This window comes from Gekko japonicus, unplaced genomic scaffold (assembly GCF_001447785.1).
Source record: "Gekko japonicus isolate JY-2015 unplaced genomic scaffold, Gekko_japonicus_V1.1 scaffold2110, whole genome shotgun sequence".
Taxonomy (NCBI): Eukaryota; Metazoa; Chordata; class Lepidosauria; order Squamata; family Gekkonidae; genus Gekko; species Gekko japonicus.
Genome location: NW_015172068.1, coordinates 212,889 through 237,228, shown reverse-complemented (window position 1 = coordinate 237,228; position 24,340 = coordinate 212,889). Strand labels below are relative to the sequence as shown.

The 24,340-nt window shown below is 42.9% G+C and overlaps 1 protein-coding gene across 1 annotated transcript; it reads right to left on the bottom strand.

Annotated features, from left to right (window-relative positions):
• Window positions 1-5,327: 5,327 nt before the first annotated feature.
• Window positions 5,328-24,220, bottom strand: PIGA (phosphatidylinositol glycan anchor biosynthesis class A). The gene is made up of 6 exons (XM_015420836.1): window positions 24,148-24,220; window positions 20,619-21,399; window positions 18,439-18,571; window positions 9,441-9,573; window positions 8,656-8,862; window positions 5,328-6,164 (listed from the first exon to the last, which is right to left on the bottom strand). The coding sequence occupies exons 2-6, from the start codon at window positions 21,334-21,336 to the stop codon at window positions 5,910-5,912; spliced, it is 1,446 nt and encodes a 481-aa protein (XP_015276322.1). The 5' UTR covers window positions 21,337-21,399; window positions 24,148-24,220; the 3' UTR covers window positions 5,328-5,909.
• Window positions 24,221-24,340: the final 120 nt, after the last annotated feature.

The following is a 24,340-nucleotide window of genomic DNA, read 5'->3' as shown; positions in this document are numbered from 1 at the left end:
AGGACGTCCTTCTTCACCCAAAGAGTGATTAACACTTGGAATTCACTGCCACAGGAAGTGGTGGGTGCTACAAGCATGGATGGCTTCAAAAGGGAATTAGATAAGCATATGGAGCAGAGGTCCATCAGTGGCTATTAGCCACAAGGTATAGCTAGGGGCTCTGGGGCAAGTGATGCTCTGTCTTCTTGGTGCTTGGGGTGGGGTCAACAGTGGGAGGGCTTCTAGTGTCCTGGCCCCACTGGTGGACCTCCTGATGGCACTGGTATTTCTGGCCACTGTGTGACACAGAGTGTTGGACTGGATGGGCCTTTGGCCTGATCCAACATTGGCGTCTCTTATGTTCTTATGTAATGTACTTCAGTTTTTTATACTGTTATTTGGTTATACCATTGTAATGTTTTGCTGGAAAATTAGTAAAATGTTTACCAAAAAAAAAAATTGTCCCTGATTCAGTGACTGATGCCAAGCAAATTTTCCATGGAGAATGACTTGTAGTCATCACAGTTCCCTTCAAGATGTGCAAGGGGGCACTGGCGCACAAAATTTTAACAGCTCAGAAAATTTCTGCTTCAGCACAGAGATACTGCTTCAGCCCATTGGAAACAATGGAGGATGGGGGCACCACATTTTGGGGCCCACAGAATTGGACCCCTTAGTCCAATCCTTTTGAAACTTAGGGAGAGTTTTGAGAAGGAGCACCAGCAGCTATGCTACAAATTTGGTGCTTCTACCTTAAAAAAAACAGCCCCCTCCGAGAGCCCCAGATACACTCTCCATTATAGCCTATTGGGCCTATTTATGATAATAGTCCCCATGGGCTACAATGGAGGTGGGGGAAAAGTTTTTCACACCCCATTATGCTTTTCAGTAGGATTTGTAAGCTGCCTTGAGTCACAGCGAAAAGTGGGAAATACATATCTGAATAAATAAGTAGTTTGGGTGGGTTGATAACATTTGAGCAACTTCCTGGTTTTTAAATTAGGCAGGGTTCTGACAGCGATTGTTCCTGAAGAAGTGAGCAGTGACTCACAAAAGCTCATATCCTACCACATATCGTTAGTCTTTAAGATGCTACAGGACTCTTGCTCTTTTCTACTGTTCCTCCTCTGTTATACTTGACCTGTAATGCTGGTTGTCATATTTCACTAAAAAAAAGAAAGTAGACTGCAAGAGTGTCCCACCCACCCCCAATGCTGGTATGTTTCTAAGGCTCAGCACAGGGTGATGGTCTGAGGCCAGGTCTACCAATATAGTAGACTGGAGTGGGTAGACCTGTTCTCCGGAGGCCAGGTCTACCAATACAGTGGAAAGGGGTGAGTAAACCTGCTCTCTGGAGGACAGGTCTACCAATATAATGGAAAGGGGTAGGTAAGATTTGACTTGATTCTGTTTTCTCTTATGTTTAAATTATTCTTAAAATATAGTTTAAATATATCTTTAAAAAAATTATTCTGAGATTTTTACAAGGTTATGGAAGTATATAGAAACTAATTTACATGATAATAGTTGTGTTCCCCCCCCCCCCCCCCTCCCCTTTCCCCGTTCACGAGGTAGAATTTCTGCTCACAACACTGTGGAGCTTAGGGGAAACATTGGTCATGAAATGATCTATGCCGCCTGCAAAATTTAGTGCATTAGAGCTATATTCTGGAGAACCACTTGCACTTCCCCACCCCATTCATTTTACTGTAGGGGACCAGTCAATCCACACATTCTATCTTATCTCTCCATAAAAATGAAACACCTCCATGTGAGCCTGATCAAGCAAACATGTAGCAGACTTGGACTGTACTTACTCAGGAGGACAAAGTCCCAATCAGAGGGGCTCATTTCTGCATAGGATTAAGCGCAACCAAAACTGTGCCATCTCTACTCAGTCTCATGGCCAAGCAGGTGGGGCTCTATGACCATCCTAAGAGTCTGGATCTGTGGGTTAAAGGCTACCAGTTCAGGAAACGTGATTGAAAGATAAGAACACTGTGTAAAAGGATTTTTTTTAAGCACTTTTGTACAGAATTGGCTCTTAAAGCAGAGGCTTAACATAAGAACATAAGAGATGCCAATGTTGGATCAGGCCAAAGGCCCATCCAGTCCAACACTCTGTGTCACACAGTGGCCAGAAATACCAGGTGCCATCAGGAGGTCCACCAGTGGGGCCAGGACATTAGAAGCCCTCCCACTGTTGACCCCCCCCCAGCACCAAGAAGACAGAGCATCACTTGCCCCAGAGCCCCTATCTGTACCTTGTGGCGAATAGCCACTGATGGACCTCTGCTTCTGAAAGGAAGAGCGCAGTTTATCACATTGGTCTCTGAAGAATACCTGCTTCACAGTTTATAAAGGGATTCTATCTGTGCGCCTCGGCGTCTAGTCATGCTGGCCACATGACCACGGGAATGTCTTTGGACAGCACTGGCTCTTCAGCTTGGAAACGGAGATGAACACCACATCCCTAGAGTCGGAAACCTTTACCCTATCATCATTTGGATCAACACAATAACTAATGTTTGTTCCTTTCAAGAGACAAAATATATTGAGGTTTACAAACATAGGCCTTCTAGTAGCCCTAATTTTAGGTATTCTATTTACGTTCAAACAGCTAAAGTTTCCATGTTCGTATAGCTTTTGTAGCACTGAGCAGTGTGGTTTCCCCCTGCATGTTTCTGAAGCAGTTTGTCCTTGGTCTTCGGACTACTATAAAACTCCATTAATAAAACAAACTCTCTCTCACACTCTTTTTAACATAAATAAAAATATGTGTGGCACAATTGTTCACTGGTTCCCTAAAACATGACACACCAACATGTACAATTTTGAGATGTCACAAAGGATATACTAAAAGAAAGAAAACAGGGAAGGAACTTTCAAAAGGAGAGCTCAACAACTTGGGCAAAGTACCCCTCAGATCAGCTGATCAGCATGACAGGATGAAAACGGAGAAGTTCCAATATTACTTTTGCAAATATTGTCTGAAGATAGATTCAACCAACAAGACCACGGTGTAATGTAACCAGTAAAACAATAAATCACCGTGTACAAATATACAATATAAGTAGATATTTATCTATAATGCTTTAGAAATCAAAATTACAACTATAACATTATATGATGCAATATTAAGCTTGGCAGTACATATAGAACACTACAGTATAGTCTCAGACAAACGACGGAGTTCTAGTATAAGTCCGTTTATGAGTCCTTCTTCAGGTTTGTCATCTGTACTCTTATCTTCATTAGAATGAAGTGCTGCAAGCATTATTTCACAATGTAAATTCTTATATAGTTTTTTGTACGCTATCGCGTTTAATCTGGTGACTGGGGAGCTCCTATATCATGCTCTCATGTGACAGAGTCTACAGGATACAATAGTTGGCTAAGCTCCCTCCGTCGTTTGTCTGAGACTATACTGTAGTGTTCTATATGTACTGCCAAGCTTAATATTGCATCATATAATGTTATAGTTGTAATTTTGCTGACAATTGATTTCTAAAGCATTATAGATAAATATCTACTTATATTGTATTATTTGTACACGGTGATTTATTGTTTTACTGAAAATAGATTCAGGCAAGTTGTCATGTCGGTCTGAAGCAGCAGAACAAAGTTTGAGTCCTGGGTCTTAAAGGTGCCACTGGATTAAAACTTTATTATGTGAAAATGACAAGGAAAGTGTTGCTAGTTTTCAGCTTCTCATTTAGTTGGAAATTTGATCTACGGTCTGCAGCTTCCTTCTATGGGGCCAAAGACAAAGCCCAGAATGAATAAGCTTTGGCACCAATCCTCACCCCACGTTTTATGTTATGCACTTGTTCTCGAACACACTGGAAATGCGGGAAAACATTTTGCCAGGAAGTCTGTGTACTCCACTGTTACATTTCGACCAATATTATCCTTCTATTAAAAAATGGAAGAGTGAAAAAGAGGGGGAAAGGAATTATGCCACTTCACTTTGACAGGATCATTGTCTTTGCTGACACTGCTACCCAAGCCATTATTTACTTAAAAGTTCCACTAAGTGCTATGGAATATGGTCTCAAGTGAAAGAAGAGCATAGGATTTAGCATTATGCTCAAGTTAATAGTACTAACAGTAAACAAGAATAAAGAACTGTCCTTTGAATCATTCCTAGTATGCTCAAGGCCCCCCCAAACAAGGGGCAGCCATTATTGTATAACCTTTTCATTTATTTCGCTCAGAATATTTTAGCCCAGAAAAAGAGTCTTTGTTCAAGAGAAATAGGCTTGCCAAGTCCCCATGGGGGGCGGGGAAACCCCCACCCCAGAGGCCCGTTCCCCGCCGGCGGCGGATTGGGCCCCGGGGGGGAACTCCACCCCGACGTGCACGTCACCCGGAAGTGACGCAACCATGCCGGGCACGCTGGGGGCGGGGCCACGGTCATCCGAGGGAAAACTCTATGCGTGCGCTCCAGACGCCAGCTGGGAGTCCCCCGCTGGCGGGTGGAGCGTCACTTGGCAACCCTAAAGAGAAATACTGAACAGGGGCCCATACATGTGTGGTAAACCTGATTTGCACTCTTCCATACTAAGCTGCGAGAAACTCTTTACAGTCCTGAGGGGGAAGACGCACTTTCCCATATGTATCAGTGGTTTCACTACATTAAGCCTCACGTCCAACGTTCCCTCTAAGCTGTGGAGTCTTGTGAGCAAAAATTCTACTTTGTGAGCGACTGGTGTTAAAGTTGTGAGCGAGCCATTTGGCTACTGCATAAATTAGTTTGCTCTGGAGCCCTCCTTCCTGAGATGAGACAAAAACGTGTGAGTCGTAGGCTTAAAAACTGTGAGCTAGCTCACACTGACTCAGCTTAGAGGGAACACTGCTCACGTCCCCACTTATCAGAATACAGTCCTCATATCTAGCTTGGGAAAACAAGAACAATATAGCCAAATAAAAAGTGGGCTTACAAGATCACCAAATGAAAAGTGTGTTTCATATATAAATATGTTACGTGTTGTCGATTCGATTCCAACTTATGGTGATCCTATGAATTAATGACCTCCAAAACAGCCCATCACTAGCAACTTTAGGCCATGCCTGCCTTTATTGAGTCAATCAGTCTCATGTTGGGTCTTCCTCTTTTCCTGCTGCCTTTTCCTATCTCCTAAATAAACAGCGTTCTGTGCACCTTGGTGTTTAGTCATGCCAGCCACATGACCATGGAAATGTCTTCGGACAGCGCTGGCTCTTCGGCTTTGAAACGGAGATGAGCACCGCAACCCTAGAGTCGGACTCGACTGGCTTTCGAGCAAGGGAACCTTTACCTTTTTATATAAACACAGGAAAGCACATAAATGACGCAGTGTGCAGATTTTCATATTGTTTGAAAATAGGAGATGTGTGAATATAGAGAAGATCCTAGAAACTGAGGGAGGCATGTGTCTTATATTCGTAGTTGACCTTTCCGGCTTCAGAGGGACACAGAGGTAGCCATCTTTTTTATGTTCCCCCATCACATTTTTAAAAGTATGAACCAAGCTCCAAAGCAAGCCTCACATAGACTCAGTTCTAATACCACCTTACTTTTACTCCTGTATTTCTTTCCAAAAATGAAAGGAGACAAATTAAAATACAAGGGAAAACAAAACCCATCTCTTCACCAAGTTTCCCCTTACTTCCTCTCATGTCTTATTAATGATCACCATTGTCCATGCTGCACATTTATACAAAATAATCCAATCCAGGGGCGAAAGGTGAACAGGTATTGTTGCAAATCTTGGCAAGTAGGTCTATTAGCAGACAATGCTAATATGAGGTAGCAGATCTTATCTAATTTCCTCCCAACCAGTAAGAAATGCTGTCCAACAATTTATAAATGTCTCTGTGAAATTGATTCTACCAACCAATGCTAAAACTGCTGAAGAACAAAGTCCTGACTTCCAATTTTCTGCTTTTTAAGAGTTTGAATTTAGAGTTTCTCTTTTTCTGCGGAAATTCTGTTGAGTCCAAGCCCCATATGGGCCTGTGGCATCTACTGCAGCATCAATCAGGTAGTCTGGTGTCAGCCATCTCAGGAACATCAGGAAAAGGAAGCTTAGTACAGAAAGAAGAGCAAAAATGCAACCAGTCACAGGGCCACAATGTGAGATGAGTCTGTCAAGCCGTTTTCCCATTGGTAATACTATTTCACCTGCCACTCGGTCATACACCTAAGGAAAACAAAATACATATATACATTAGATGTGTCCTCAGCATTTAGACTATGAGTGCAGCAGTGAGTGCGGTGCCGGCAGAGAGACCCCACGCCACACGCCCCTCCCGGAGGTCTTCCAGCGGCCTCGCAAGCCAGTTGGGGGGAGGTTGAGGGAAGACGGGCCGGCGGTGGTGAGCGCGGCGCCGGTGGAGAGGGCCCACACCACCCTCCCCTCCTGGAGGCCTCCGAGCAGCCTTAAAAGTTGGGGGTGGCCGAAGACGGGCTGGCGGGGTGGGTGAAGACAGGCTGGCGGCGGCAAGTGCGCTACCGCTAGCGAGGCTCCACACCACCCTCCTCTCCTGGAGGCCTCTGAGCGGCCCTAGAAGCCGTGGGGGTTGGGCGAAGAGGGGCGCAGCCAGCACACCATCGGCGGAGAGGCTCCACAACACCAGTCCCTACCGGAGGGCTCCGAGCGGGCCTAGAAGGCAGTTGGGGGGGCCCAAGATGGGCCGGCGGCGGAGAGGCTCCATGGCGTCTGCCCCTCCTGGAGGCCTCCCAGCCAGGTGGGGGGTTGGGCAAAGGCGCCCATGGCACCCTCCCCTCCCGGAGGCCTCCCAGCAGTCTCGGGGCCGGAGGGAGTGACCAGGCTGCGTGTAGGCCAGGCGGGCCCGTCCTCCTGGCTCCCCGCCAGAGTGGCCGCTGGAGCGTCCATTCTGGCCGATGGCACCGCGCAGAGTGAGGGCGAGACGCTGGGCAGCAGGTCTGTGGGCGGGACTTATGGTGGAAGGGAATGCAGCCAATCAAGGGACACCTTGTGATGGGCAGTTCCTGCACCCAACTCATTTTGCTGCGCATACAACGTTGTCAGACCACTACACATTTATATAATAGGACAGGATAAAGGACACAGAAAAACACAAAGATATTATAGCAGCTATTCCATTGGAGCCCCACATTAGTGGCTAATATTTCACTGCAAAACTGAAGTTCCTTGAGTTTGTTGAACTCTATCTTTTAATTGTGGTTAGTTCCCCCCCCCCCCGCCAGAGTGGCAGTGGCTCTCCAGGGTCTCAGGGTTTGTTTGTTTTTTGCAGGGTGGTTTGAGATAATAATTTTGGGTGTCCTCTTCAGCACTTGTTCTGCTATTATTCCATTGAAGCTTCACATTAGGAGGGTGTGTGTGTGTGTGTGTGTGTGTTAAAACTAGTATTTTTCTGCAAAATATTTTAACCCTGGGTGGTTCCCAACCCCCCCCCCCCCACATACACCCTTAAAACGTGCCTGCCTAAACTGGAAAGGCAGGAGGATTATGGGATTTTGCAAAGCCAGTTTTAAAACAGCATAATAAGTGTTGGGATCACTATGTCATGGACAAAGTGGCAGATACTTATGATGCACACACAAAAGGAAACATGGGGTCCCACTCTAGATTCCTTCACAAGTGGCTCCCGCTGTTAGCATATTTTGCAGAAAACAACATACTACCAACACATCCCAGCTATACAGAATGGTTACATATCTGAGGATATATTCTTCGGTCTGAGTAATCTTTTCTTCTCTCTTCTTCTTTTCAATGTGGTGATGCCGTAAATTAATGATATAAGGTGATGATTCTGATAAGGATTTCCGATTGTTCTAGTTGTACTCACGATCATTGTTTTAGTTGCATACACTATTGTAATTGTATCTGAACTCATGGCACTATATTGTTTAATAGGTTTAATTGTCTGTATGGATTGGTATATATGTAAGCTAAAATTTTGTTTCTCAATAAACATTATAAAAAAATAAAAAATAAAATAAAAAAGAAGCCCCTACCTGTGACGAGGACTACGGAGGCTTGGAGCGGTGGCTGGGAAGTTTGGCAGCCCTGCCCTCTGCTTCCTGCTCTCAGAGGCAGCCTCACCCTCGGTCTTCTATACTCCCACACAGCTCAAGCTGAGAACAGTGAGGTTGGGCAGGGGAGGGGGGAGAGAAGAGAGCCCCACTCCGGGGCCGGATTAAAGGCCTGGGTGGGCCAGTTCCGGCCCGCGAGCCACAGGTTTGACACCCCTGCTTTAGGGCTTAATAGAGGCCTCAGCATAATTCAACAAGGATAATACCTTGTCCCTTCAGAATGCGTCATTCAGGGAACTATGTGCATATGCCCCATCTTACAGACCATAGTGCTGTGTCATATGACCGGTTTAGGAGTATCCAAACAAAAATAATCAGTTAAAGAATATCCACTTTAAGAAAATATTTAAGGAAACAATAGATATCAAAAAGGTTTCAAGTGAAGAAATTTTAATCATCTCAAAATGACCCACTGATATAATTAATGAGGGAAACGTATTTAAATTACATAACACAACAAATCATCACATAAAAAAGACAACACATTTACAGTCCTGTCCCCAGACATCTCATCCCACTTAATACACTAACCTGATCTGTGGAATTCACTAAAAATAAAGATCTAGAAGTAATAGGGCTATATAAACTACAGGGTATGTAAATTTACCTACTTTTTCAGTTCTCTCTGCAACATTTCTCCAAGTATAAAAAGTTTTAACTTGGTTGTGTATGACTTCTGGAGATAGCAGTGATCCTGACTTCAGCTGGGTTATAGCCTTTTCCAATCCATTACTCAGAGACTTCACTGAAGGGTCACACAAGATGATAAGATTGTCTGGTAGCACCTCAGGAATCCCACCAACTCTTGTACTCACAACCTACACCAACAGAAAAACCCGTTCTTACACAGATTCAGTCATTAATGTATCAAAAACTTAACCACACTGTATTATTGATATAGTTATTAATTTCATTTTACAGTAAAGGACCCGATCCCATAGTTATGAGACAGGAAAGGCTATCTTAATAGCAAGATTCATTTCCCATTTAAAAGTGAATATAAGTAGCAGTGATGCTTGCATGTCTAGTGGTAATGTGGGCAACCCAATTGAAGACTCTTTTCTACTCTCATTTAGAAACTTGCCTGCCACGGAGCAACAGGGAGTTATCGATAGGCTGGAACAAACCATGAAATGTCTTCAAGTATTTAAAACAACTAAGGCCCCAGCTTCTCCCAAATCACTTCAGGGAAAACAAACTCTTTTAGAATTGGATTTGTTAGTGGATGGCACTTCCTTTGTGCCCTCTTCTGGAAAAGTGGCCTCCTTAGAATTTGTAGCATCTTTGCAAAATGCTTTTAAGTTCTCAGATGACGTGCTCAAGTTCCTATTTTTCTATTGCATTGTTAGAAAATGATCCAACTACTACTTAAGAAAAAGTTAACCTTTTTTTTTACCTGTAGACCACAACTGGCCGCTTCCACAATTGCCATGCAGAAAGCTTCTGTGAGGGAGGTGTTGAGAAAAATGTGACCCCGGACTAAGACATTTCTGACATCCTGATGTTCTAAAGCTCCCAAGAGACGAACTCTGCATGCAATTTGAAAACATCTTTTTAAAAACATAATCTTTACAAAAAGCTTCTTAACGTGATGCCAGCGAAAGTCAAGCATTTGTACATTCCAACAATTTCAGTGGAACAGATTCATGCATGCGTTTAACTATCTAATTTTTAAAAGATACACTTTAAAAGTGTTTAATTCTAGCTAGACCGCATTTTAGCAGAAGCTACTGAGCATCAGAACGAGACGTCCAGATATTCTTCCCTCTGCGGTTTTCAAGAAAAAGCTAGATAAGTGTGTCTTATCAGAAAGGCTTCATTTATAATCAGCCAGACTCAGCAAAGAAGGTTGCACTAGATGTCCAACTAGCTCTTACTCCAAGCATAACAATCTAAGAGATAGTTTATAAATGTATGTTAATCATTTATAACTCTAACATTCAATCAGATGCATCTATGAGTGCGACTTCTTGGCTCTATTACCACCTATAGAAATGTCACCTCAGCCACAATGCTTTCTAATGGGCACTAGTGCCATAAAAGGGCTCCACACTACCGAAGTGCAAAATCTGAAAAAGAAAATTCTGATGGAACAAGACTGTCTTTCTGCATGGCACTGCTTATCAGACTGTTCGACCCAGCCCTACTAAACAGCAGGAAAAGAAAAAAAACAAATAATTTTTGTTACCACACGAAGAGCTGGTTTGACTAAGATTGCAGGAAGGCTAAAAATCAAGTTAAACAGAAATATAAACTTTTTAGACATAACAATCACAAAACATTCATTGCTACGAGCTAGAAGGGAGTATAAAACTATGTTGAGGAAGAAAAAGCACCAGTCCATGAAATCTTTATGGAACAAGATAATTGCAGTTGCTAAAGGGAAACCCAATGTCCCTCTCCGGCACTTAATCACCCCAATATTGAAACCAAGAAGCAAAAACACAACTCCCATATCAATCACCTGGGGAAAGCATTTTAAGAGCCTTTATAAGAAGCACAATCTCGAACTGGATCTGGACTTTTAAAATCAATCTCAATCAGGCCCCCAAATGGGAACCTGTTACCAGTAACGAGATAACTGAATTGATCAAAACTATGAAATCAGGGAAGTCGCCTGGCCTCCATGCCCTCTTAGGGTTCCCAAATCGGGCCGGGGGGCGGGGAATCCCCCGCTTCCGGAGAGTCACCGGAAGTGACGTCACACGCTGGGCGGGGCCACGCCATTTGAGGGGAAAACAAAGAGTTTTCCCCTCAAATGGTGTGGCCCCACCCCCAGCGTGCGACGTCACTTCCGGGTGACGCGCACGCGCACATCTAGGACACCAGCCGGGAGCCCCCCGCTCCCAGCCAAAAGTAAGTTGGCAACCCTACTCCCCATTGAATTTCTGAAGATAGCCCCTGACTGGTGGGCTCAAGTGCTCGCACCTTTATTTACACTGACAAACCAGGATGGAATAATGCCAGATTCTTGGGAAACATCACTGATTACACCTATATATTTAAAAAGGTGATAAAACAGACCCAAGCAATAATTGACCAATCAGTCTTCTGGCAGTAACAGGTAAGCTATACGTATCTCTCTTGTGGAAAAAGCTGTTGCACCGAATAAAGAGAAAGTAATGGGAGAAGAGCAAGCAGGCTTCAGAAAGGGTCACTCTTGGAGGTGCGCGGCGATGCCGACCTGTTTGGCTGCTTAAACCGTCGCTCCGTCCCCCCCCACCCCTTTTCTATGACTATAAATTTTCTCGGCAATAAATCTTCAACCCGATGGGGAAAAACGACTCTGCGGAACTACAGGGAAACCCGGTGAGGGTTACCCAGAGAAATCCAAGCAGTAAAACGGATAAAATAAAAGCCAAAATCGCGCCAGCACAGATGGCAGAAATGGCGGACGTTCTCATACAGAGGGAACCGTCAAAACCGACATTCAACATACAAGACATCCCACTACTTTTACATCATTTGGAAAGTAGACTGAGTGATAAAATTCGTTTGTCTATGATACCCATCCAAGAGCAGCTCCAAGACATTCAAACCTCCCTGAAATTAACAGCACAGACAGCCGACTCAGCTTTAAAACTTAGCTCATCAGCAAAGAGTGAAATTAAAGATCTAAAACGCTCTGAGGAACAAAGCAAAGATCGCTTTATCAAAATTGAAACGGAGCTGAAAAAACTTAACCTGAAAGTGAGAGGAATCCCTGAGGGGGCTGGAAGAGGCAAAAACTCGCACAGTTTTTTTACAAGAATGGCTTAGAACAGCAACAGCTGCAACTCCACCACACTCCCTCAATATAACCCGAGCTTTCAGGCTGGGAGCCATTAACAACCCACACAGACGAGTCCCTAGGGACTTCCTGATCCAACTGCCGGACTGGGAGACCAGAGCCAGGATTTTGGAAGAGACTAGAAAAAGAGGTGGTCTAAGCTTCAACGAGGTCCACATTGCCGTCTTCCCAGATCTCCCGCAGGAGGCTCTAGCTATCCGACATCAGCTGAAATCAACTACAGGAAAACTCCAAGCGCTTAATATAAAGTACAAGTGGCTACCATCTGGGAAACTCCAAGTTACTCACTTAGGTAAACCATTGCTTGCACACGGTGAGGATTCAGGTCGTAGACTGCTGCATTCCCTGAAGATCCCCGATGACCAAGACCCTAGAATATACTCCAAACGCAAGCTAGAGGACTCAGTGACTCCTGAAAAAGTCTCCAAACTTCCAGTTCGTCAACATGCTGGTTCAGACATGGAGGATATTGCCGACGCTCCCCCCCTACAGGATGTTGAATGCAATAACCTCCGGTTAACCCTCTAGACACCGATGAATGTCTCTCTCCTCCTTTCTCCCTCCATAAACATGTTAATTCACAAGACTGCCGATCTCCTTTTACAATCTAAAGTGGGGGGGGAGGGGGGAATCAGGTTGCGCCCAGGAAAACTTCTTTGACAAGTGGCTCGGTCTTGGAGGCTGAGATCTCTGAGCGCTCCAGGTAAGCTGCTTCGGCTATCCAGACTTTCAACAACCAGTGTTCACCAACCTTTTCAAAGAAGATAGAGAAGGCGGAATCTCCCAGCACAAGCAGTGCAAACTTTAGAAAAACTTGGTGTTCTAGCTTTTTGTCACTGTTATTATTGTTAGTGTTAAGTTTGAAGGGAGAAGGGCGGGGGTGGGGGAAAGGGGTTTTAGGAGTAACTTGTTGTTATAACTGTGTTTAGGTACAGCGGTTGAACCTTTTGGTGTTATAAACTGTTTTTCAGTGCAGTCCTTACTTCCACCCATTTAATACCAGCAGCAAACAACACTTCACAGCTGTCCTGCATACTTAGGATTAGTTCCATTGCTTTCTACTACGCAGGCAGCAGAGTTCGTCTACAGGTACAACCCACTAGTATTGAAAGCCAACCTGAACGTAATAATAATAATAATAATAATAATAATAATAAAATTAAATTAAAAAAATTCAACACAAACACGACACACAAGCAGGTGCAGTTAGCATCACAAAACTCACTCACCTTGAGAACCAAACATGAGATTAAATTCGGTGAATATTAGAGGATTGAATAACCCTATCAAAAGACGGAGACTTACACAATACCTTAAGAAGAAAAAAATGGATGTGGTCTTCCTACAGGAAACCCACCTTAGGTCTCGAGAAGACGAAATACTTCATCAGAACCTTTTTAATATTCAGTTGCATGCCGAAGGCTCATCCAAATCAAGAGGAGTGGCGATATTATTAAGCAAAACCATTAACTTCACCTTAAAGGCAGCCATTAGAGATCCATTAGGCAGGTACATCTTTGCGAAGGGCACAATAGGGGGAACCGTGATTACCTTGGCATCAATTTACGCCCCGAACAACACACAACTGACCTTTATTGATGCCACACTAGCGAGCTTGACACAATTCCAGGAGGAAGAGCTCATAATAGGAGCTGACTTAAACTTCATAATCAACTCAGATCTAGACAGGACTTGGAACCCACACGCTAAGAAACCAAGAGGACCTCCCGGCAACTCGAAACTGCTCCCACTTTTAGCCAAATACCATATTGTGGACGCATGGAGACTGAAACATCCAGGAGAAAAGGATTACACATATTTCTCTCCTCGCCACAACATAGCCACGAGGATAGACTACATCCTAACTTCTCAATCTCTCAGCCCAAATATAGGTTCAGTGGAGATTCAGACAAAATATCTCACGGACCACGCCTGGTTGGAAGGAGAACTTCAGCTAACTAACCAGGACGTAAGAGAAAAGTCCTGGACAATGGACAGATCAATTTTATTGAACACACAAGCCAGGGAAAAAATTAAACAAGACATCAAACACTTCTTTGAAGAGAACTCAACACCAGATGTCCCGAAGGCCCTTCTGTGGGACACGATGAAGGCAGTGGCCAGAGGCTCGATCATAGCCAGCACAGCTACAAGAAACAAAGAGAAAGAAAAACTCAAAAAACAGGTCCTGGAAAGAATAGCCGAACTAGAAAAGGAACACAAAAAATCTGGAAACCCAAGGGTTTACCAAAAACTCACGGCTGAGCGCAAAATTCTAGATGATTTAGAATCAACCCAAATCCAGAGAAATCTGATCTACCTAAAACAAAAATTCTGGCAAAACAGTCCCAAGCATGTACACTTGCTTGCGTGGAGAGTGAAACAAAAACGCAAAGCCTCCACTATCAACGCTATCAAAAACAACGCGGGTGTGGAACTTCACACAGCTAAGGACATTGCCTCAGCTTTCGCAGCATACTACTCTTCCCTGTACAGCTCATCAAACCCTAATCAGCAGGACATTGAAGCCTATCTCCGTACCATCCCAACCTTGCCTCACCTCTCCCAGGACCATATGGAACTACTGGAACGGCCAATTAATCTACCTGAATTAACAGACACAATCAAAAACCTTAAAAACAATAAAACAACAGGCCCAGATGGGCTCCCCTCAGAATTTTACAAAACATTCACAGAAGACCTTTCTGAGCATCTTGTAATGGACCTGTAATGACTTGCTATTAAATGGAGCGTTACCAGATTCCTGGACTGATTCCAACATTACAGTCATCCACAAAGAAGGCAAAGATCCATCAAACACTGCCTCTTATAGACCTATTGCCTTACTGAACCACGACAACAAGATTTTTACAACATTAATTGCAAATAGACTGAAACTCATGATTACTGACTATATCCATCTGGACCAAACCGGCTTCATACCTGGCCGACAAATAGCGGATAATCTACGTAGAACATTGGACATCATCATACATGAAAAGCAGACAAAAAGAAACTCTGTCATCCTCGCACTAGACTTTGAAAAAGCCTTTGATTCGGTGGAGACGAGGTTTATTCTCTCCTTATGCAAACATCTAGGATTCGGACAGGCATTTCGAGGAATGTTGCTTTCCATCTACTCCAACAATAGGGCCAAAATAAGAGTTAACGGAGTCAGCTCCTCATCAGTACAGCTCAGAAGGGGAACCAGACAAGGGTGCCCTCTTTCCCCGCTTATCTTTGCCTTGGCCATTGAACTGCTGGCAGAAAAACTCAGGCAAAAGGAAACTTTTAAGGGAATTAACATCAATGGGACAGACCACAAAACCTGCCTCTATGCCGACGATCTCACCCTATACATCTCAGATCCCAAAAACTCGTTACAAACAATCAAAAGAAGAACTCGCATTATTTGGTGACAACTCAGGGCTCAAGATTAACTTTACCAAAACTGAGGTTTACCCAATAAAGATTGACCACACATTGAAGAGTGAACTCCAACGACAATACCCTTTCAAATGGATAACAGATTCTTGGAGATATCTGGGAGTCCACATTCCTATCAACTTAAAAGACCTGGTTAAGGCTAACTTCCACAAACTCGCCTCTAACATCAAGACAGATATAGAAAACTGGAAAGCTCTAAAACTATCACTCCCAGACAGGCTCCACCTGATTAAGAGTTTCATAACGCCCAGGTTTACGTTTTTGTTCCAAACCCTGTCCATCCCCATCACCAAAAAGGAGCTGGACTCGTGGCAAATGCTGTTAACAAAGTTCTTCTGGGACCAGAAAAAACCCAGGGTAAACCACAACATCATCCATAGAACAAATAAACAAGGAGGACTCAACCTCCCCTCGCTTCGGGCATATCACCAGGCCGCGACTCTTGTGTGGGCGGTGCGAATGCAACTCAGAGGCCAAGATAAGCACTGGATGACAATTGAACAATCCTACACAGCACCTTATGACCTGCAAGAGATCTTTTGGATCAAGCCAAATCTAAGACCCAGATCTATCAACAGTAACATTCTTTTGAAAGCAACCATCAAAACATGGGACAACAATAAAAAACTACTCCCAGCCACTGGGATATCACAACTTTCCACTTATACTAATCAGGACTGGTTCGAACCTGGCAAAATCATAAATGCCTACACAGACTGGAAAATGGCCAACTTGAGCCGCCCCTATGATTTAGTCAACAAGGGTGTAATGCTAGATAAAATATACTTTGATCACAAAACAAACCAGCGACTTCATTGGCACGACTATCTCCACCTTAGAGATCTCATAGGGCGCTTAACAGATGCAGGAACGTTCCGGAGAGAACTTACAAAGCTTGAAAAAATCATTATATCTTATCCTAACTCCCCAAAAGGTCTACTATCTAAACTTTACAAATTAGTAGTCATCGAGGACTCCTCTACAAAACAGAGACATCAATTAAAGTGGGAGGAAGAGCTAGACGTGCACTGGCAAGAGGCTGACTGGGAAATCATCTGGGACTCTCCTGTGAATAGCTCAACAACTTACAACATAAAATTCCAGTTCTTCAAAACTGTCTCGAGATGGTACTTAACCCCCCAGCAAATACACAAGTTTAGCAGAACCAGTAGCCCCATATGCTGGAAAGGTTGCGGACAACTAGGGACTTACCTGCACTGCTGGTGGACCTGCCCCAAGATCCAACAGTTTTGGACAGAGGTAAAACTACAGATAGAGAACATCATAGCTCAAAATATCCCTTACATACCATAATCCTTCCTTCTGAACCACTGGGATGACTCCATCCAGGACCATAAAAGGGATCTTATCTCAACTCTTCTGGCAATAGCTCGCTTAACCATTGCAGCTAGCTGGAAATCCCCAACGGCACCTTCCATAACAACCTGGCAGGACAAGCTCTGGGAACATTTTGTTATGGCAAAAATTTCTGAGTCACTCAAGATCTTACACTCAGACACACCACATTCCTCCAAATTTATGTCGACATGGTACCCTGTAGTCTCCTATTTACAAACTCTCAACATCCTCCCCCCTAACCCACTCTTTCTCAAATGGCTAACCCTGTAGGTTGGTATCTTCTTTTACCAAAGGTTTTTGTACTTGTAGGCACTGATTTATGCTGTATCTTCACTTTATGTTCTGTATGTCATATGAAATTCAATAAAGATGATTTTAAAAAAAGAAAAGAAAGGGTCACTCTTGTGTGGACCATTGTTTCACGCTGGCCTCATTAGTAAGCAAACAAATATTCCTTCTTTGGGCAGTACTGAGCGGCGGTGAATGCGAGTAATACTAAATAAGCAGAAATAGTATAAATAATAAAGCAACATATGCTGAGCATCCTCAAACCCACTTCTGAAGCTTGAAACAAAATTCAGAAAAATAGCTGTTTTATTGCTAACGCTGCTGAAATTTGGAAGGAACTGAGTGAGCACTTAACTACACGCTGACAGAATTAAATTCCAAGCATTAAAAAACCGATTGGGACAAGCACTGTCTCCAGCTCATTTTCTCGCAAATATTGTAAATATCTGGCACCAGGGTCAAACCTTAAGTGCTGAGAAAGAGGAGTTAGCTATGACATGGGTGTCCAGCAATCATCCATCTGTAATGCCAACTATAATAAACTTCAGAGCTAAGGAAATATAGGTTTGCTGATGATATTTTAAAGCAAGTCACACCAGTGAACTGGTGGAAGTCACTTAAGCACTTAGATTTAGGGACTGTTGAAGTAATGATTTCACTTTTTAACAGCAGTAGCTTCTTCTTGCTAGCGTAGAAAGCATAATCTCTTCCTTTGGACTCATTCATCCTAAAATGAGAAATCATTTGGGACCTGATAAAGCAGGAAAGCTCGTTTTTCTTCTCGAGATTATGAACAAACAAGAAGATGAAAATGAGGAGTGAGCTACAGAGGACAGTATTTTAAGTTTTTAATGGGTGGACCAGGCTGATAGTCTTAAGGGTTTTTTTTTTTTAAAAAAAAGATATTTTGTTTAACCAGATCAGTTAACAAAAATGGATGTTTAAGCAAATACAAGAATACATATGCTATAACATTATTGATTAAGTTAAACAAAACTATTTAAATTGTTATTATTAAGGTAATGATTATTTGTCTCCTTCCAATAAAGTACAGTATAAAAGTTGTCCAAATATGAATGATTAACCTATTAAACTGGAGACAGTTCACCTCACAATAATTTCATAATTATCTATCTATGATGTGTTTCTAATAGTATAACCAAATCAATAATTTTGATATAACTGTAAAACTAATCTGAAAAGTTGTTATTCTAAAAATGAAACCTTCATCTGGTTGTAAAATATTAAGATTATGCCAGCAAGAATTAGTCTATGTAGAAAACCATGATTTACTGACTAGTGATTTAAATCTTACTGACTAGTGATTTAAATCAAATTCCACCCTGTTCAAAATTCCTAAAATTGAGAATATTGTTTTTAGCAATTAGCAGCATCATGAAAATTATATGCAAAGGATATATCACAGTTCTTCACAGCACCAGCTTTCGATTGTTGCTCCCTTGCCACTTCGATGAACCCAGCAATATTAAAATGCACACAAGGGACGTACCTGTCATGCAGCTGGTATCTTTCTCGTACTTCTTCCAATACAATTCTCTTTGGTCCTTCTCCCCCGACTATGAAGTGTAGGTTTGGATACTTCTGACAAAGTTCAGGAATTATACCACTAAGCAAATCTATACCTGAGAGATAATTTTAGAACCAGTTTGTTGATTTAGTAAAACTGACAGTCATCTTCCCAATAGTGTAAGAGAAAAAAAAGGAAATTGTGACTTTTAATAAATGTTATTTCTTTACATTTTAAAATTCTTTCAAAGCCATCTATTCTATTGGTCATCTCTGCATCCACTGGCAGTAAATTCCATGACTTAATTACTTGTTGAGTGAAGATCTTTCTCTTGTCAGTTCTGAATCTATTGCCCTTCAACTCTATTAGGTGTCCTGATTTTTACTATTATGGGAGAGGAAGGGGAAATAATCTTTCCACCACAGGCATAATTTTATAAACTGTTAACACTTTCTATTTAGATGGCTTTTCTCTAAACTGGGTTTTCCCCTTGTAAGCCGCCCTGAGCCCGTTCTGCGGGGAGGGCGGGGTATAAATCTTAATAAATAAATAAATAAATAAATAAATAAATAATTTTCAGAACCACAAACAAAGAATTATCATTTGAAAGTACTGGATTCCTGATATCATTCATGTTTGCTGAAGTCCAGAATTTTACCTCTGTTCTAAGAATACAGTCCCGAAAGGACATATTACTGACACAGGAGCTCAGCATTGCTCCATTACCGTTATCTATTACATCAGAAGTACAACAGTGCAATTCTAAAAAGACTTAACACCCTTCTAAAACAACTGAAGTCAATGGGTTTATGAGAAGACTGAAACGGTACTGTCTGTCCTTGTGGGTCAAGAAGCACAGAGCCATCCTAATGTTCTGAATTGCCCACTGGAAGCAGCAGGTATAGAGAGAGATGAAAAGAGATCAGTATTGGAAGAATTCTGATTAGTAACAGTTCTACTCAAGTCAAACGGTTTGAATAGTTGCTGCCAATTTACCTATGCTTTTTAATCCAAAAGGTAAAGATTATAAACAGGGGTTGTTTCGTAGAAAAAGAGCTAGGGGAACTCATTAGCATGACTCATTAGCATATGCCACACCCCCTGACATCACCGGAAGGGTGTCATAAGACCACACCCCCTGACATCACCGGAAGTGTGTCATAAGGCCACACACCCCGCCCCCAACGGTCCCGGCCGCCGGCCTTGCAGCCCCACTGCCGAGCCCCATGAGGGGCCCGGCGGTGGACCTGCAAGCCCGGCGGGAGTGCAAGGAAGCCCCGTGAAGGCCCTCCCTGGCCCCAGGCAGGCAGGGGTGGGGAGAGGCAGGGAGGAAGCAACTTACCCTCCCTCTTCTCCTGCCTCCTCCTGGCTGAATGAGGGCCGGAAGCGGGGCAGCCGGAAGCAGGGGGCGGGGCTTCGTCATGTGCCCCGCCTCCCGTACCTCACCCGGGGGAACTCCCCCCGAAATGACCTCTGATTATAAACAATGTCCTATCACTACCAACGGTCAGGAGAATAAAAGGAAGGGCTGCGAAGAGAAGTCTGATCTAGCTGGAAAAGGTACTGGACTTGGATTCACAACTCTTACACAAACCACTGCAGGTACAGTTTCTAAATGGAGTTAGCCCTTCACTCAAGAGTCTCAGAATGGCTTACAATCACCTTCCCTTCCTCTCCCCACAACAGACACCCTGTGAGGTAGGTGGGGCCGAGAGAGCGCTGAGACAACTGCTCTAAGAGAACTGTGACTAACCCAAGGTCACCCAGCTGGCTGCATGTGGAGGAGTGAGGAATCAAACCCAGTTCACCAGATTGGGTTTTTTTTATCTTCAATGGCTTGTTTGATTTCATTTAGGTAAATTACTGTAAGCTACTTTTGGCAGGGGTCTGGAAAGGGGGCATAGAAAAATGTCCTAAATAAACAAACAACCCACACGATCCTGCCATGGTGCTTTGCAAGCCCCCAGAGCACCTGTATCGGAATCAGGCCCTAAACTTGTAAGTAAAGAGGGACACCTACTAGGATTTAGTCACTGTTCTGTCGTGCAGTAAAAGTTAAGGCAACTAAATCTCCCCCTCCACCACCACCCAAAAATCTGATCAACCCCATAAACTGTGCAAAACAGACATTTGAGAAGAACACAGAATATGGAAGCCATTACCTTTTCTATATACAAGTCTGCTAACAACGACAATAGTTATTGTGCTGCTGTCCTGCTGAGATGGGTCTGGAGTGAAGTCTGTGGGATCGACAGCATTGGGGATAACAGAAACTATCTCAGGGTTCAGTGTTGCTCTCAACACAGTGTTCTCTTTGCTAGTATAAGAAACACAGATGATGTGGTTTGTGTCACACAGCGACACGGTCAAGAGTTTATTCGTAAGCACCGAACTGACATCGGCAAATCCAAAAAGGGAATGGTCTGTAAAAACTGTTCGTAGTTGCATTGTCTTGGCATGAAAGAGAGCATCGTGAGCCATAGCTGAAAACGAACTATGCGCGTGGACAATGGTGACTCGCTCTCGTACAAATATATATCTGAGCAGAGGCATACTATGGAAGAGAGTTGTTGCTGTAGATTGGTTGTACATGACTCTTAATGGCAAATAATAGACCTTTAGTCCATTGGTTAGGTAACGAACGCCTTTGCGGTCTTCATAAGCATGAGTGATAATGATAACTTTGTGTCCTCTCTCTATCAGGCACTGTGAAAGTTGATAAATGTGGCTTTCCACTCCTCCCATATTTGGATAAAAAAAGTCAGACACCATGCATATACTGTGAGCTTGACCTGTACATACTGGAGGCTTATGACAGTTCAAAGTGTAAGATGAAGGGGTAGAGAGACACGGCTGGCGATCCCCTCTTCTACAAGCCATATCGAGTTAGCTATCAGCACACCTGGTACCCATTCAAAATGAAGAATCGACCTCATTCAGAACCTAGAAGAAAGAAAATGCATGTCACTCAGCCAGACTAAACAAAAACCGTCAGAGATATTAGCATTTTAGTTCCTCTAAACAAGTCTTGGTGGATTTTACGCTGCATTTCTGCAATATATTATGGCCGCTGGACCCCTTCATGCAGCACTCAAGTCTCGAACTGCCAAACTACCGACATTCAGGTCTGCAGTTCAGCATCTTAACCACTTGAGCCACCACAGCCCTTTAGATCAATACGCAGATCTAATTAAAGACAACAAGTCTATCATTTTTGACAAATTAAGCTAAGGTACTGTGAATGATGTACCAATCTCCAGTTATTTACTGGTAAAGTTCTTTTTTTCAACATCCTTGTTTTGAGTGTGAAAACTCTCAGGAAATGTGAAAAAAATGGCAGTAAATAGTACACAGAGTCCTGGCTAAAAGATATTCATTGCTACTACAACTAGGCACAGGGTAGTGAAATGTCATGAAGAAAAGTGGAATAAAACTCCCAAGTTACCAATTAGCTGCTAATGTTTGGAACTACATACATGTGAGACAACTGTTATTCATCTTTAAATAAAAGCAAACTGCTTTAAAAATGCAAAACAATAGCCTTTGACTGCATGGAAGATAGCTAAAATTGACCATAAAATAGCAGCTTAAAATTGGTATTGCTCATATGAAAGGACAAGCTACCACCATATATAGTAACTTAGGGGCAGAGCAGCCTTTTCAGAACATGACTAACAAAACCATATGGGAAGTGTTAGCAACTGATTTTCCTTTTAAAACTGTTTTCCTTCTGAACTATGTTAAGAACAGGAAATGCTTCCTACGAAGATGTAGTATTAAATAAGGGCAGCAGCAACTATTGCACTATTTTTAACTATCACTCTATACCAAATAAAAGGAAATGACTACTGAAAACCTGGGATAGTGCTAAGATAGTAGAGTTAACTGCACTCTAATGCCCTAAAAAGAAAAACCACTGGGAATCATGCTGGTCTATATTGGTAACACTGCATTGAGAGGCACTTTATTAATAAACATCTGTACATTGATGTAATTATAAACAATGCATTGTTTCTATTTCTGTAGTTTTCAAAAAGTACTGTAGCACTTACACTGAAGGCCAAACTGAAAAGACAGAGTGTAGGTAACTGGTACTTTTTAAATTTATTGCATGTCTCCAAGAGACTTTTAAACATGTTCTCAGAAGCCTCAAAACAATCATATCCTAATACAGCAGCCAGTTTGAATCATAACCACAAATAAACCACCCCACTTCTACCCATAATGCCCAGCTTTCCCGGGAAGCATCTAATTGGCTTATCGCTAGAACTCAGTCCTGATTTTTATTTTATATGTCTCAATCTGAATGTATATTTTACTCACATTGTGTATGTTATTTGATTGGTCTCCGACTGTATTAAACTCATTGTTGCCCAGCTTTTCAAGTCTTGTACTAAAAATGGGGACAACTTTCCTGTATTCAGACAAGGATTCCCATTTAGGATAACCCAATGTACATATTGCTCTCCTTAATGAAGTGTGGATCCCTTTCAGAAAATGTCTGACATAATACAGTGTAATTTCTAAAACTTAAAGGCAATGAAACTCAAATGATTCTGGAAATGATGATTTATTACATAAAGCTCAGGTGTCTTGAGCACCCAGCTATAGATGCCGTGCGAAGAAAAAACATTTTAAAATAAAAAAATACTCCTCTTTATTGGTATGTGCTACTAAAACTATTTTTCCGGTAGGCACAAACATTTATTTTCTTTAACAGAATTTTTCCCATCTACGCTCAGATTTCTAATTTCTAAATAGGTAAAGGTTCCCTTGCTCGAATCCGACTCTAGGGTTGCAGTGCTCATCTCCCTTTCAAAGCCGAGGAGCCAGCGCTGTCCGAAGACGTTTCCGTGGTCATGTGGCCGGCATGACTAAACACCAAGGCGCACGGAACGCTGTTACCTTCCCACTGAAGTGGTACCTATTTATCTACTTGCAATTTCTTGCTTTCGAACTGCTAGGTTTGCAAGAGCTGGAACTAGAGACAGGAGCTCACTCCGTCATGCGGCACACTCGGGTCTCGAACTGCTGAACTACCGACCTTCCACAGCCTGCAGTTCAGCTCTTAACCCCTTGAGCCACCGCAGCTCCAATTTCTAAATACTAAACCATTAAAAACAACATTTTTGGGGGTGTTGGGTGTTCCATCACAAGCAGCTCCCCATACTACACTTACTTGACTAGTATACACTGAACTTGAAACTCGTGACGTTTACTTCAGACCTTTAGCACTACAACTATTTTTTCCCCTCCTAAAAGATGTTGATTCATGTCTCTTGTTTCTTAGCTCATCCATATGTATTTCACTGAGAGAAAGAGTTAACAGGGCCCCGATGAACCACAGCAGGTTTAAAACCAGAGGCTGCTACTAAGCAATCTTTTTTTTTAAAAAAAATAACTTCCTAAAACAAAAAGCAACAAACACTTTCCCATTTTTTGGCCCGTACAGATTGAGAGAGCTTCTGCCTCCCTGCCTTCCCTCCGTGCTAATTTAAAAACCAGCTCCCTCGCGCGCGAACCCCACCATGCCCGTCCAAGGGCTCTGAGAAGACACACCAGGCTTCAACCCTATATATAGACCTCCCCTCCCGATAAAGTATCGCGAGACGCAGCGACCCACCGCTACAAGATAAGCCAGCGTTCCATCGGCTTTTATTTGAAGAAAAAATAAACCCTTTTTTTCCTTACCAGCACTCTTCCACCTAAACCCCTCCAGATCTCTCATTGGATTCTCGCGAGAATGGGAGGCTGCTTTCCTCTGTAGAGATTAAAAAGAGCGCAGAGACCGCCTTCCCTCTCTTCCGGTTGGCTATCCATGCTTCTCTGTCGGAGAGGTAAAAAACTTAGGTGTGTGTAGGCAAATGGGTGCTCGTCCTGAAAT

Excerpts from the sequence above, each read along its gene's own strand:
- PIGA (XM_015420836.1), bottom strand. The coding sequence starts at position 21,336 with ATGGCTTGTAGAAGAGGGGATCGCCAGCCGTGTCTCTCTACCCCTTCA. Across the intron at positions 8,863-9,440 it reads CGGCCAGTTGTGGTCTACAG|GTTGTGAGTACAAGAGTTGG; the intron begins GTAAAAAAAAAG and ends CTGTTGGTGTAG. Across the intron at positions 6,165-8,655 it reads TTGCAGAGAGAACTGAAAAA|GTGTATGACCGAGTGGCAGG; the intron begins GTAGGTAAATTT and ends TGTTTTCCTTAG.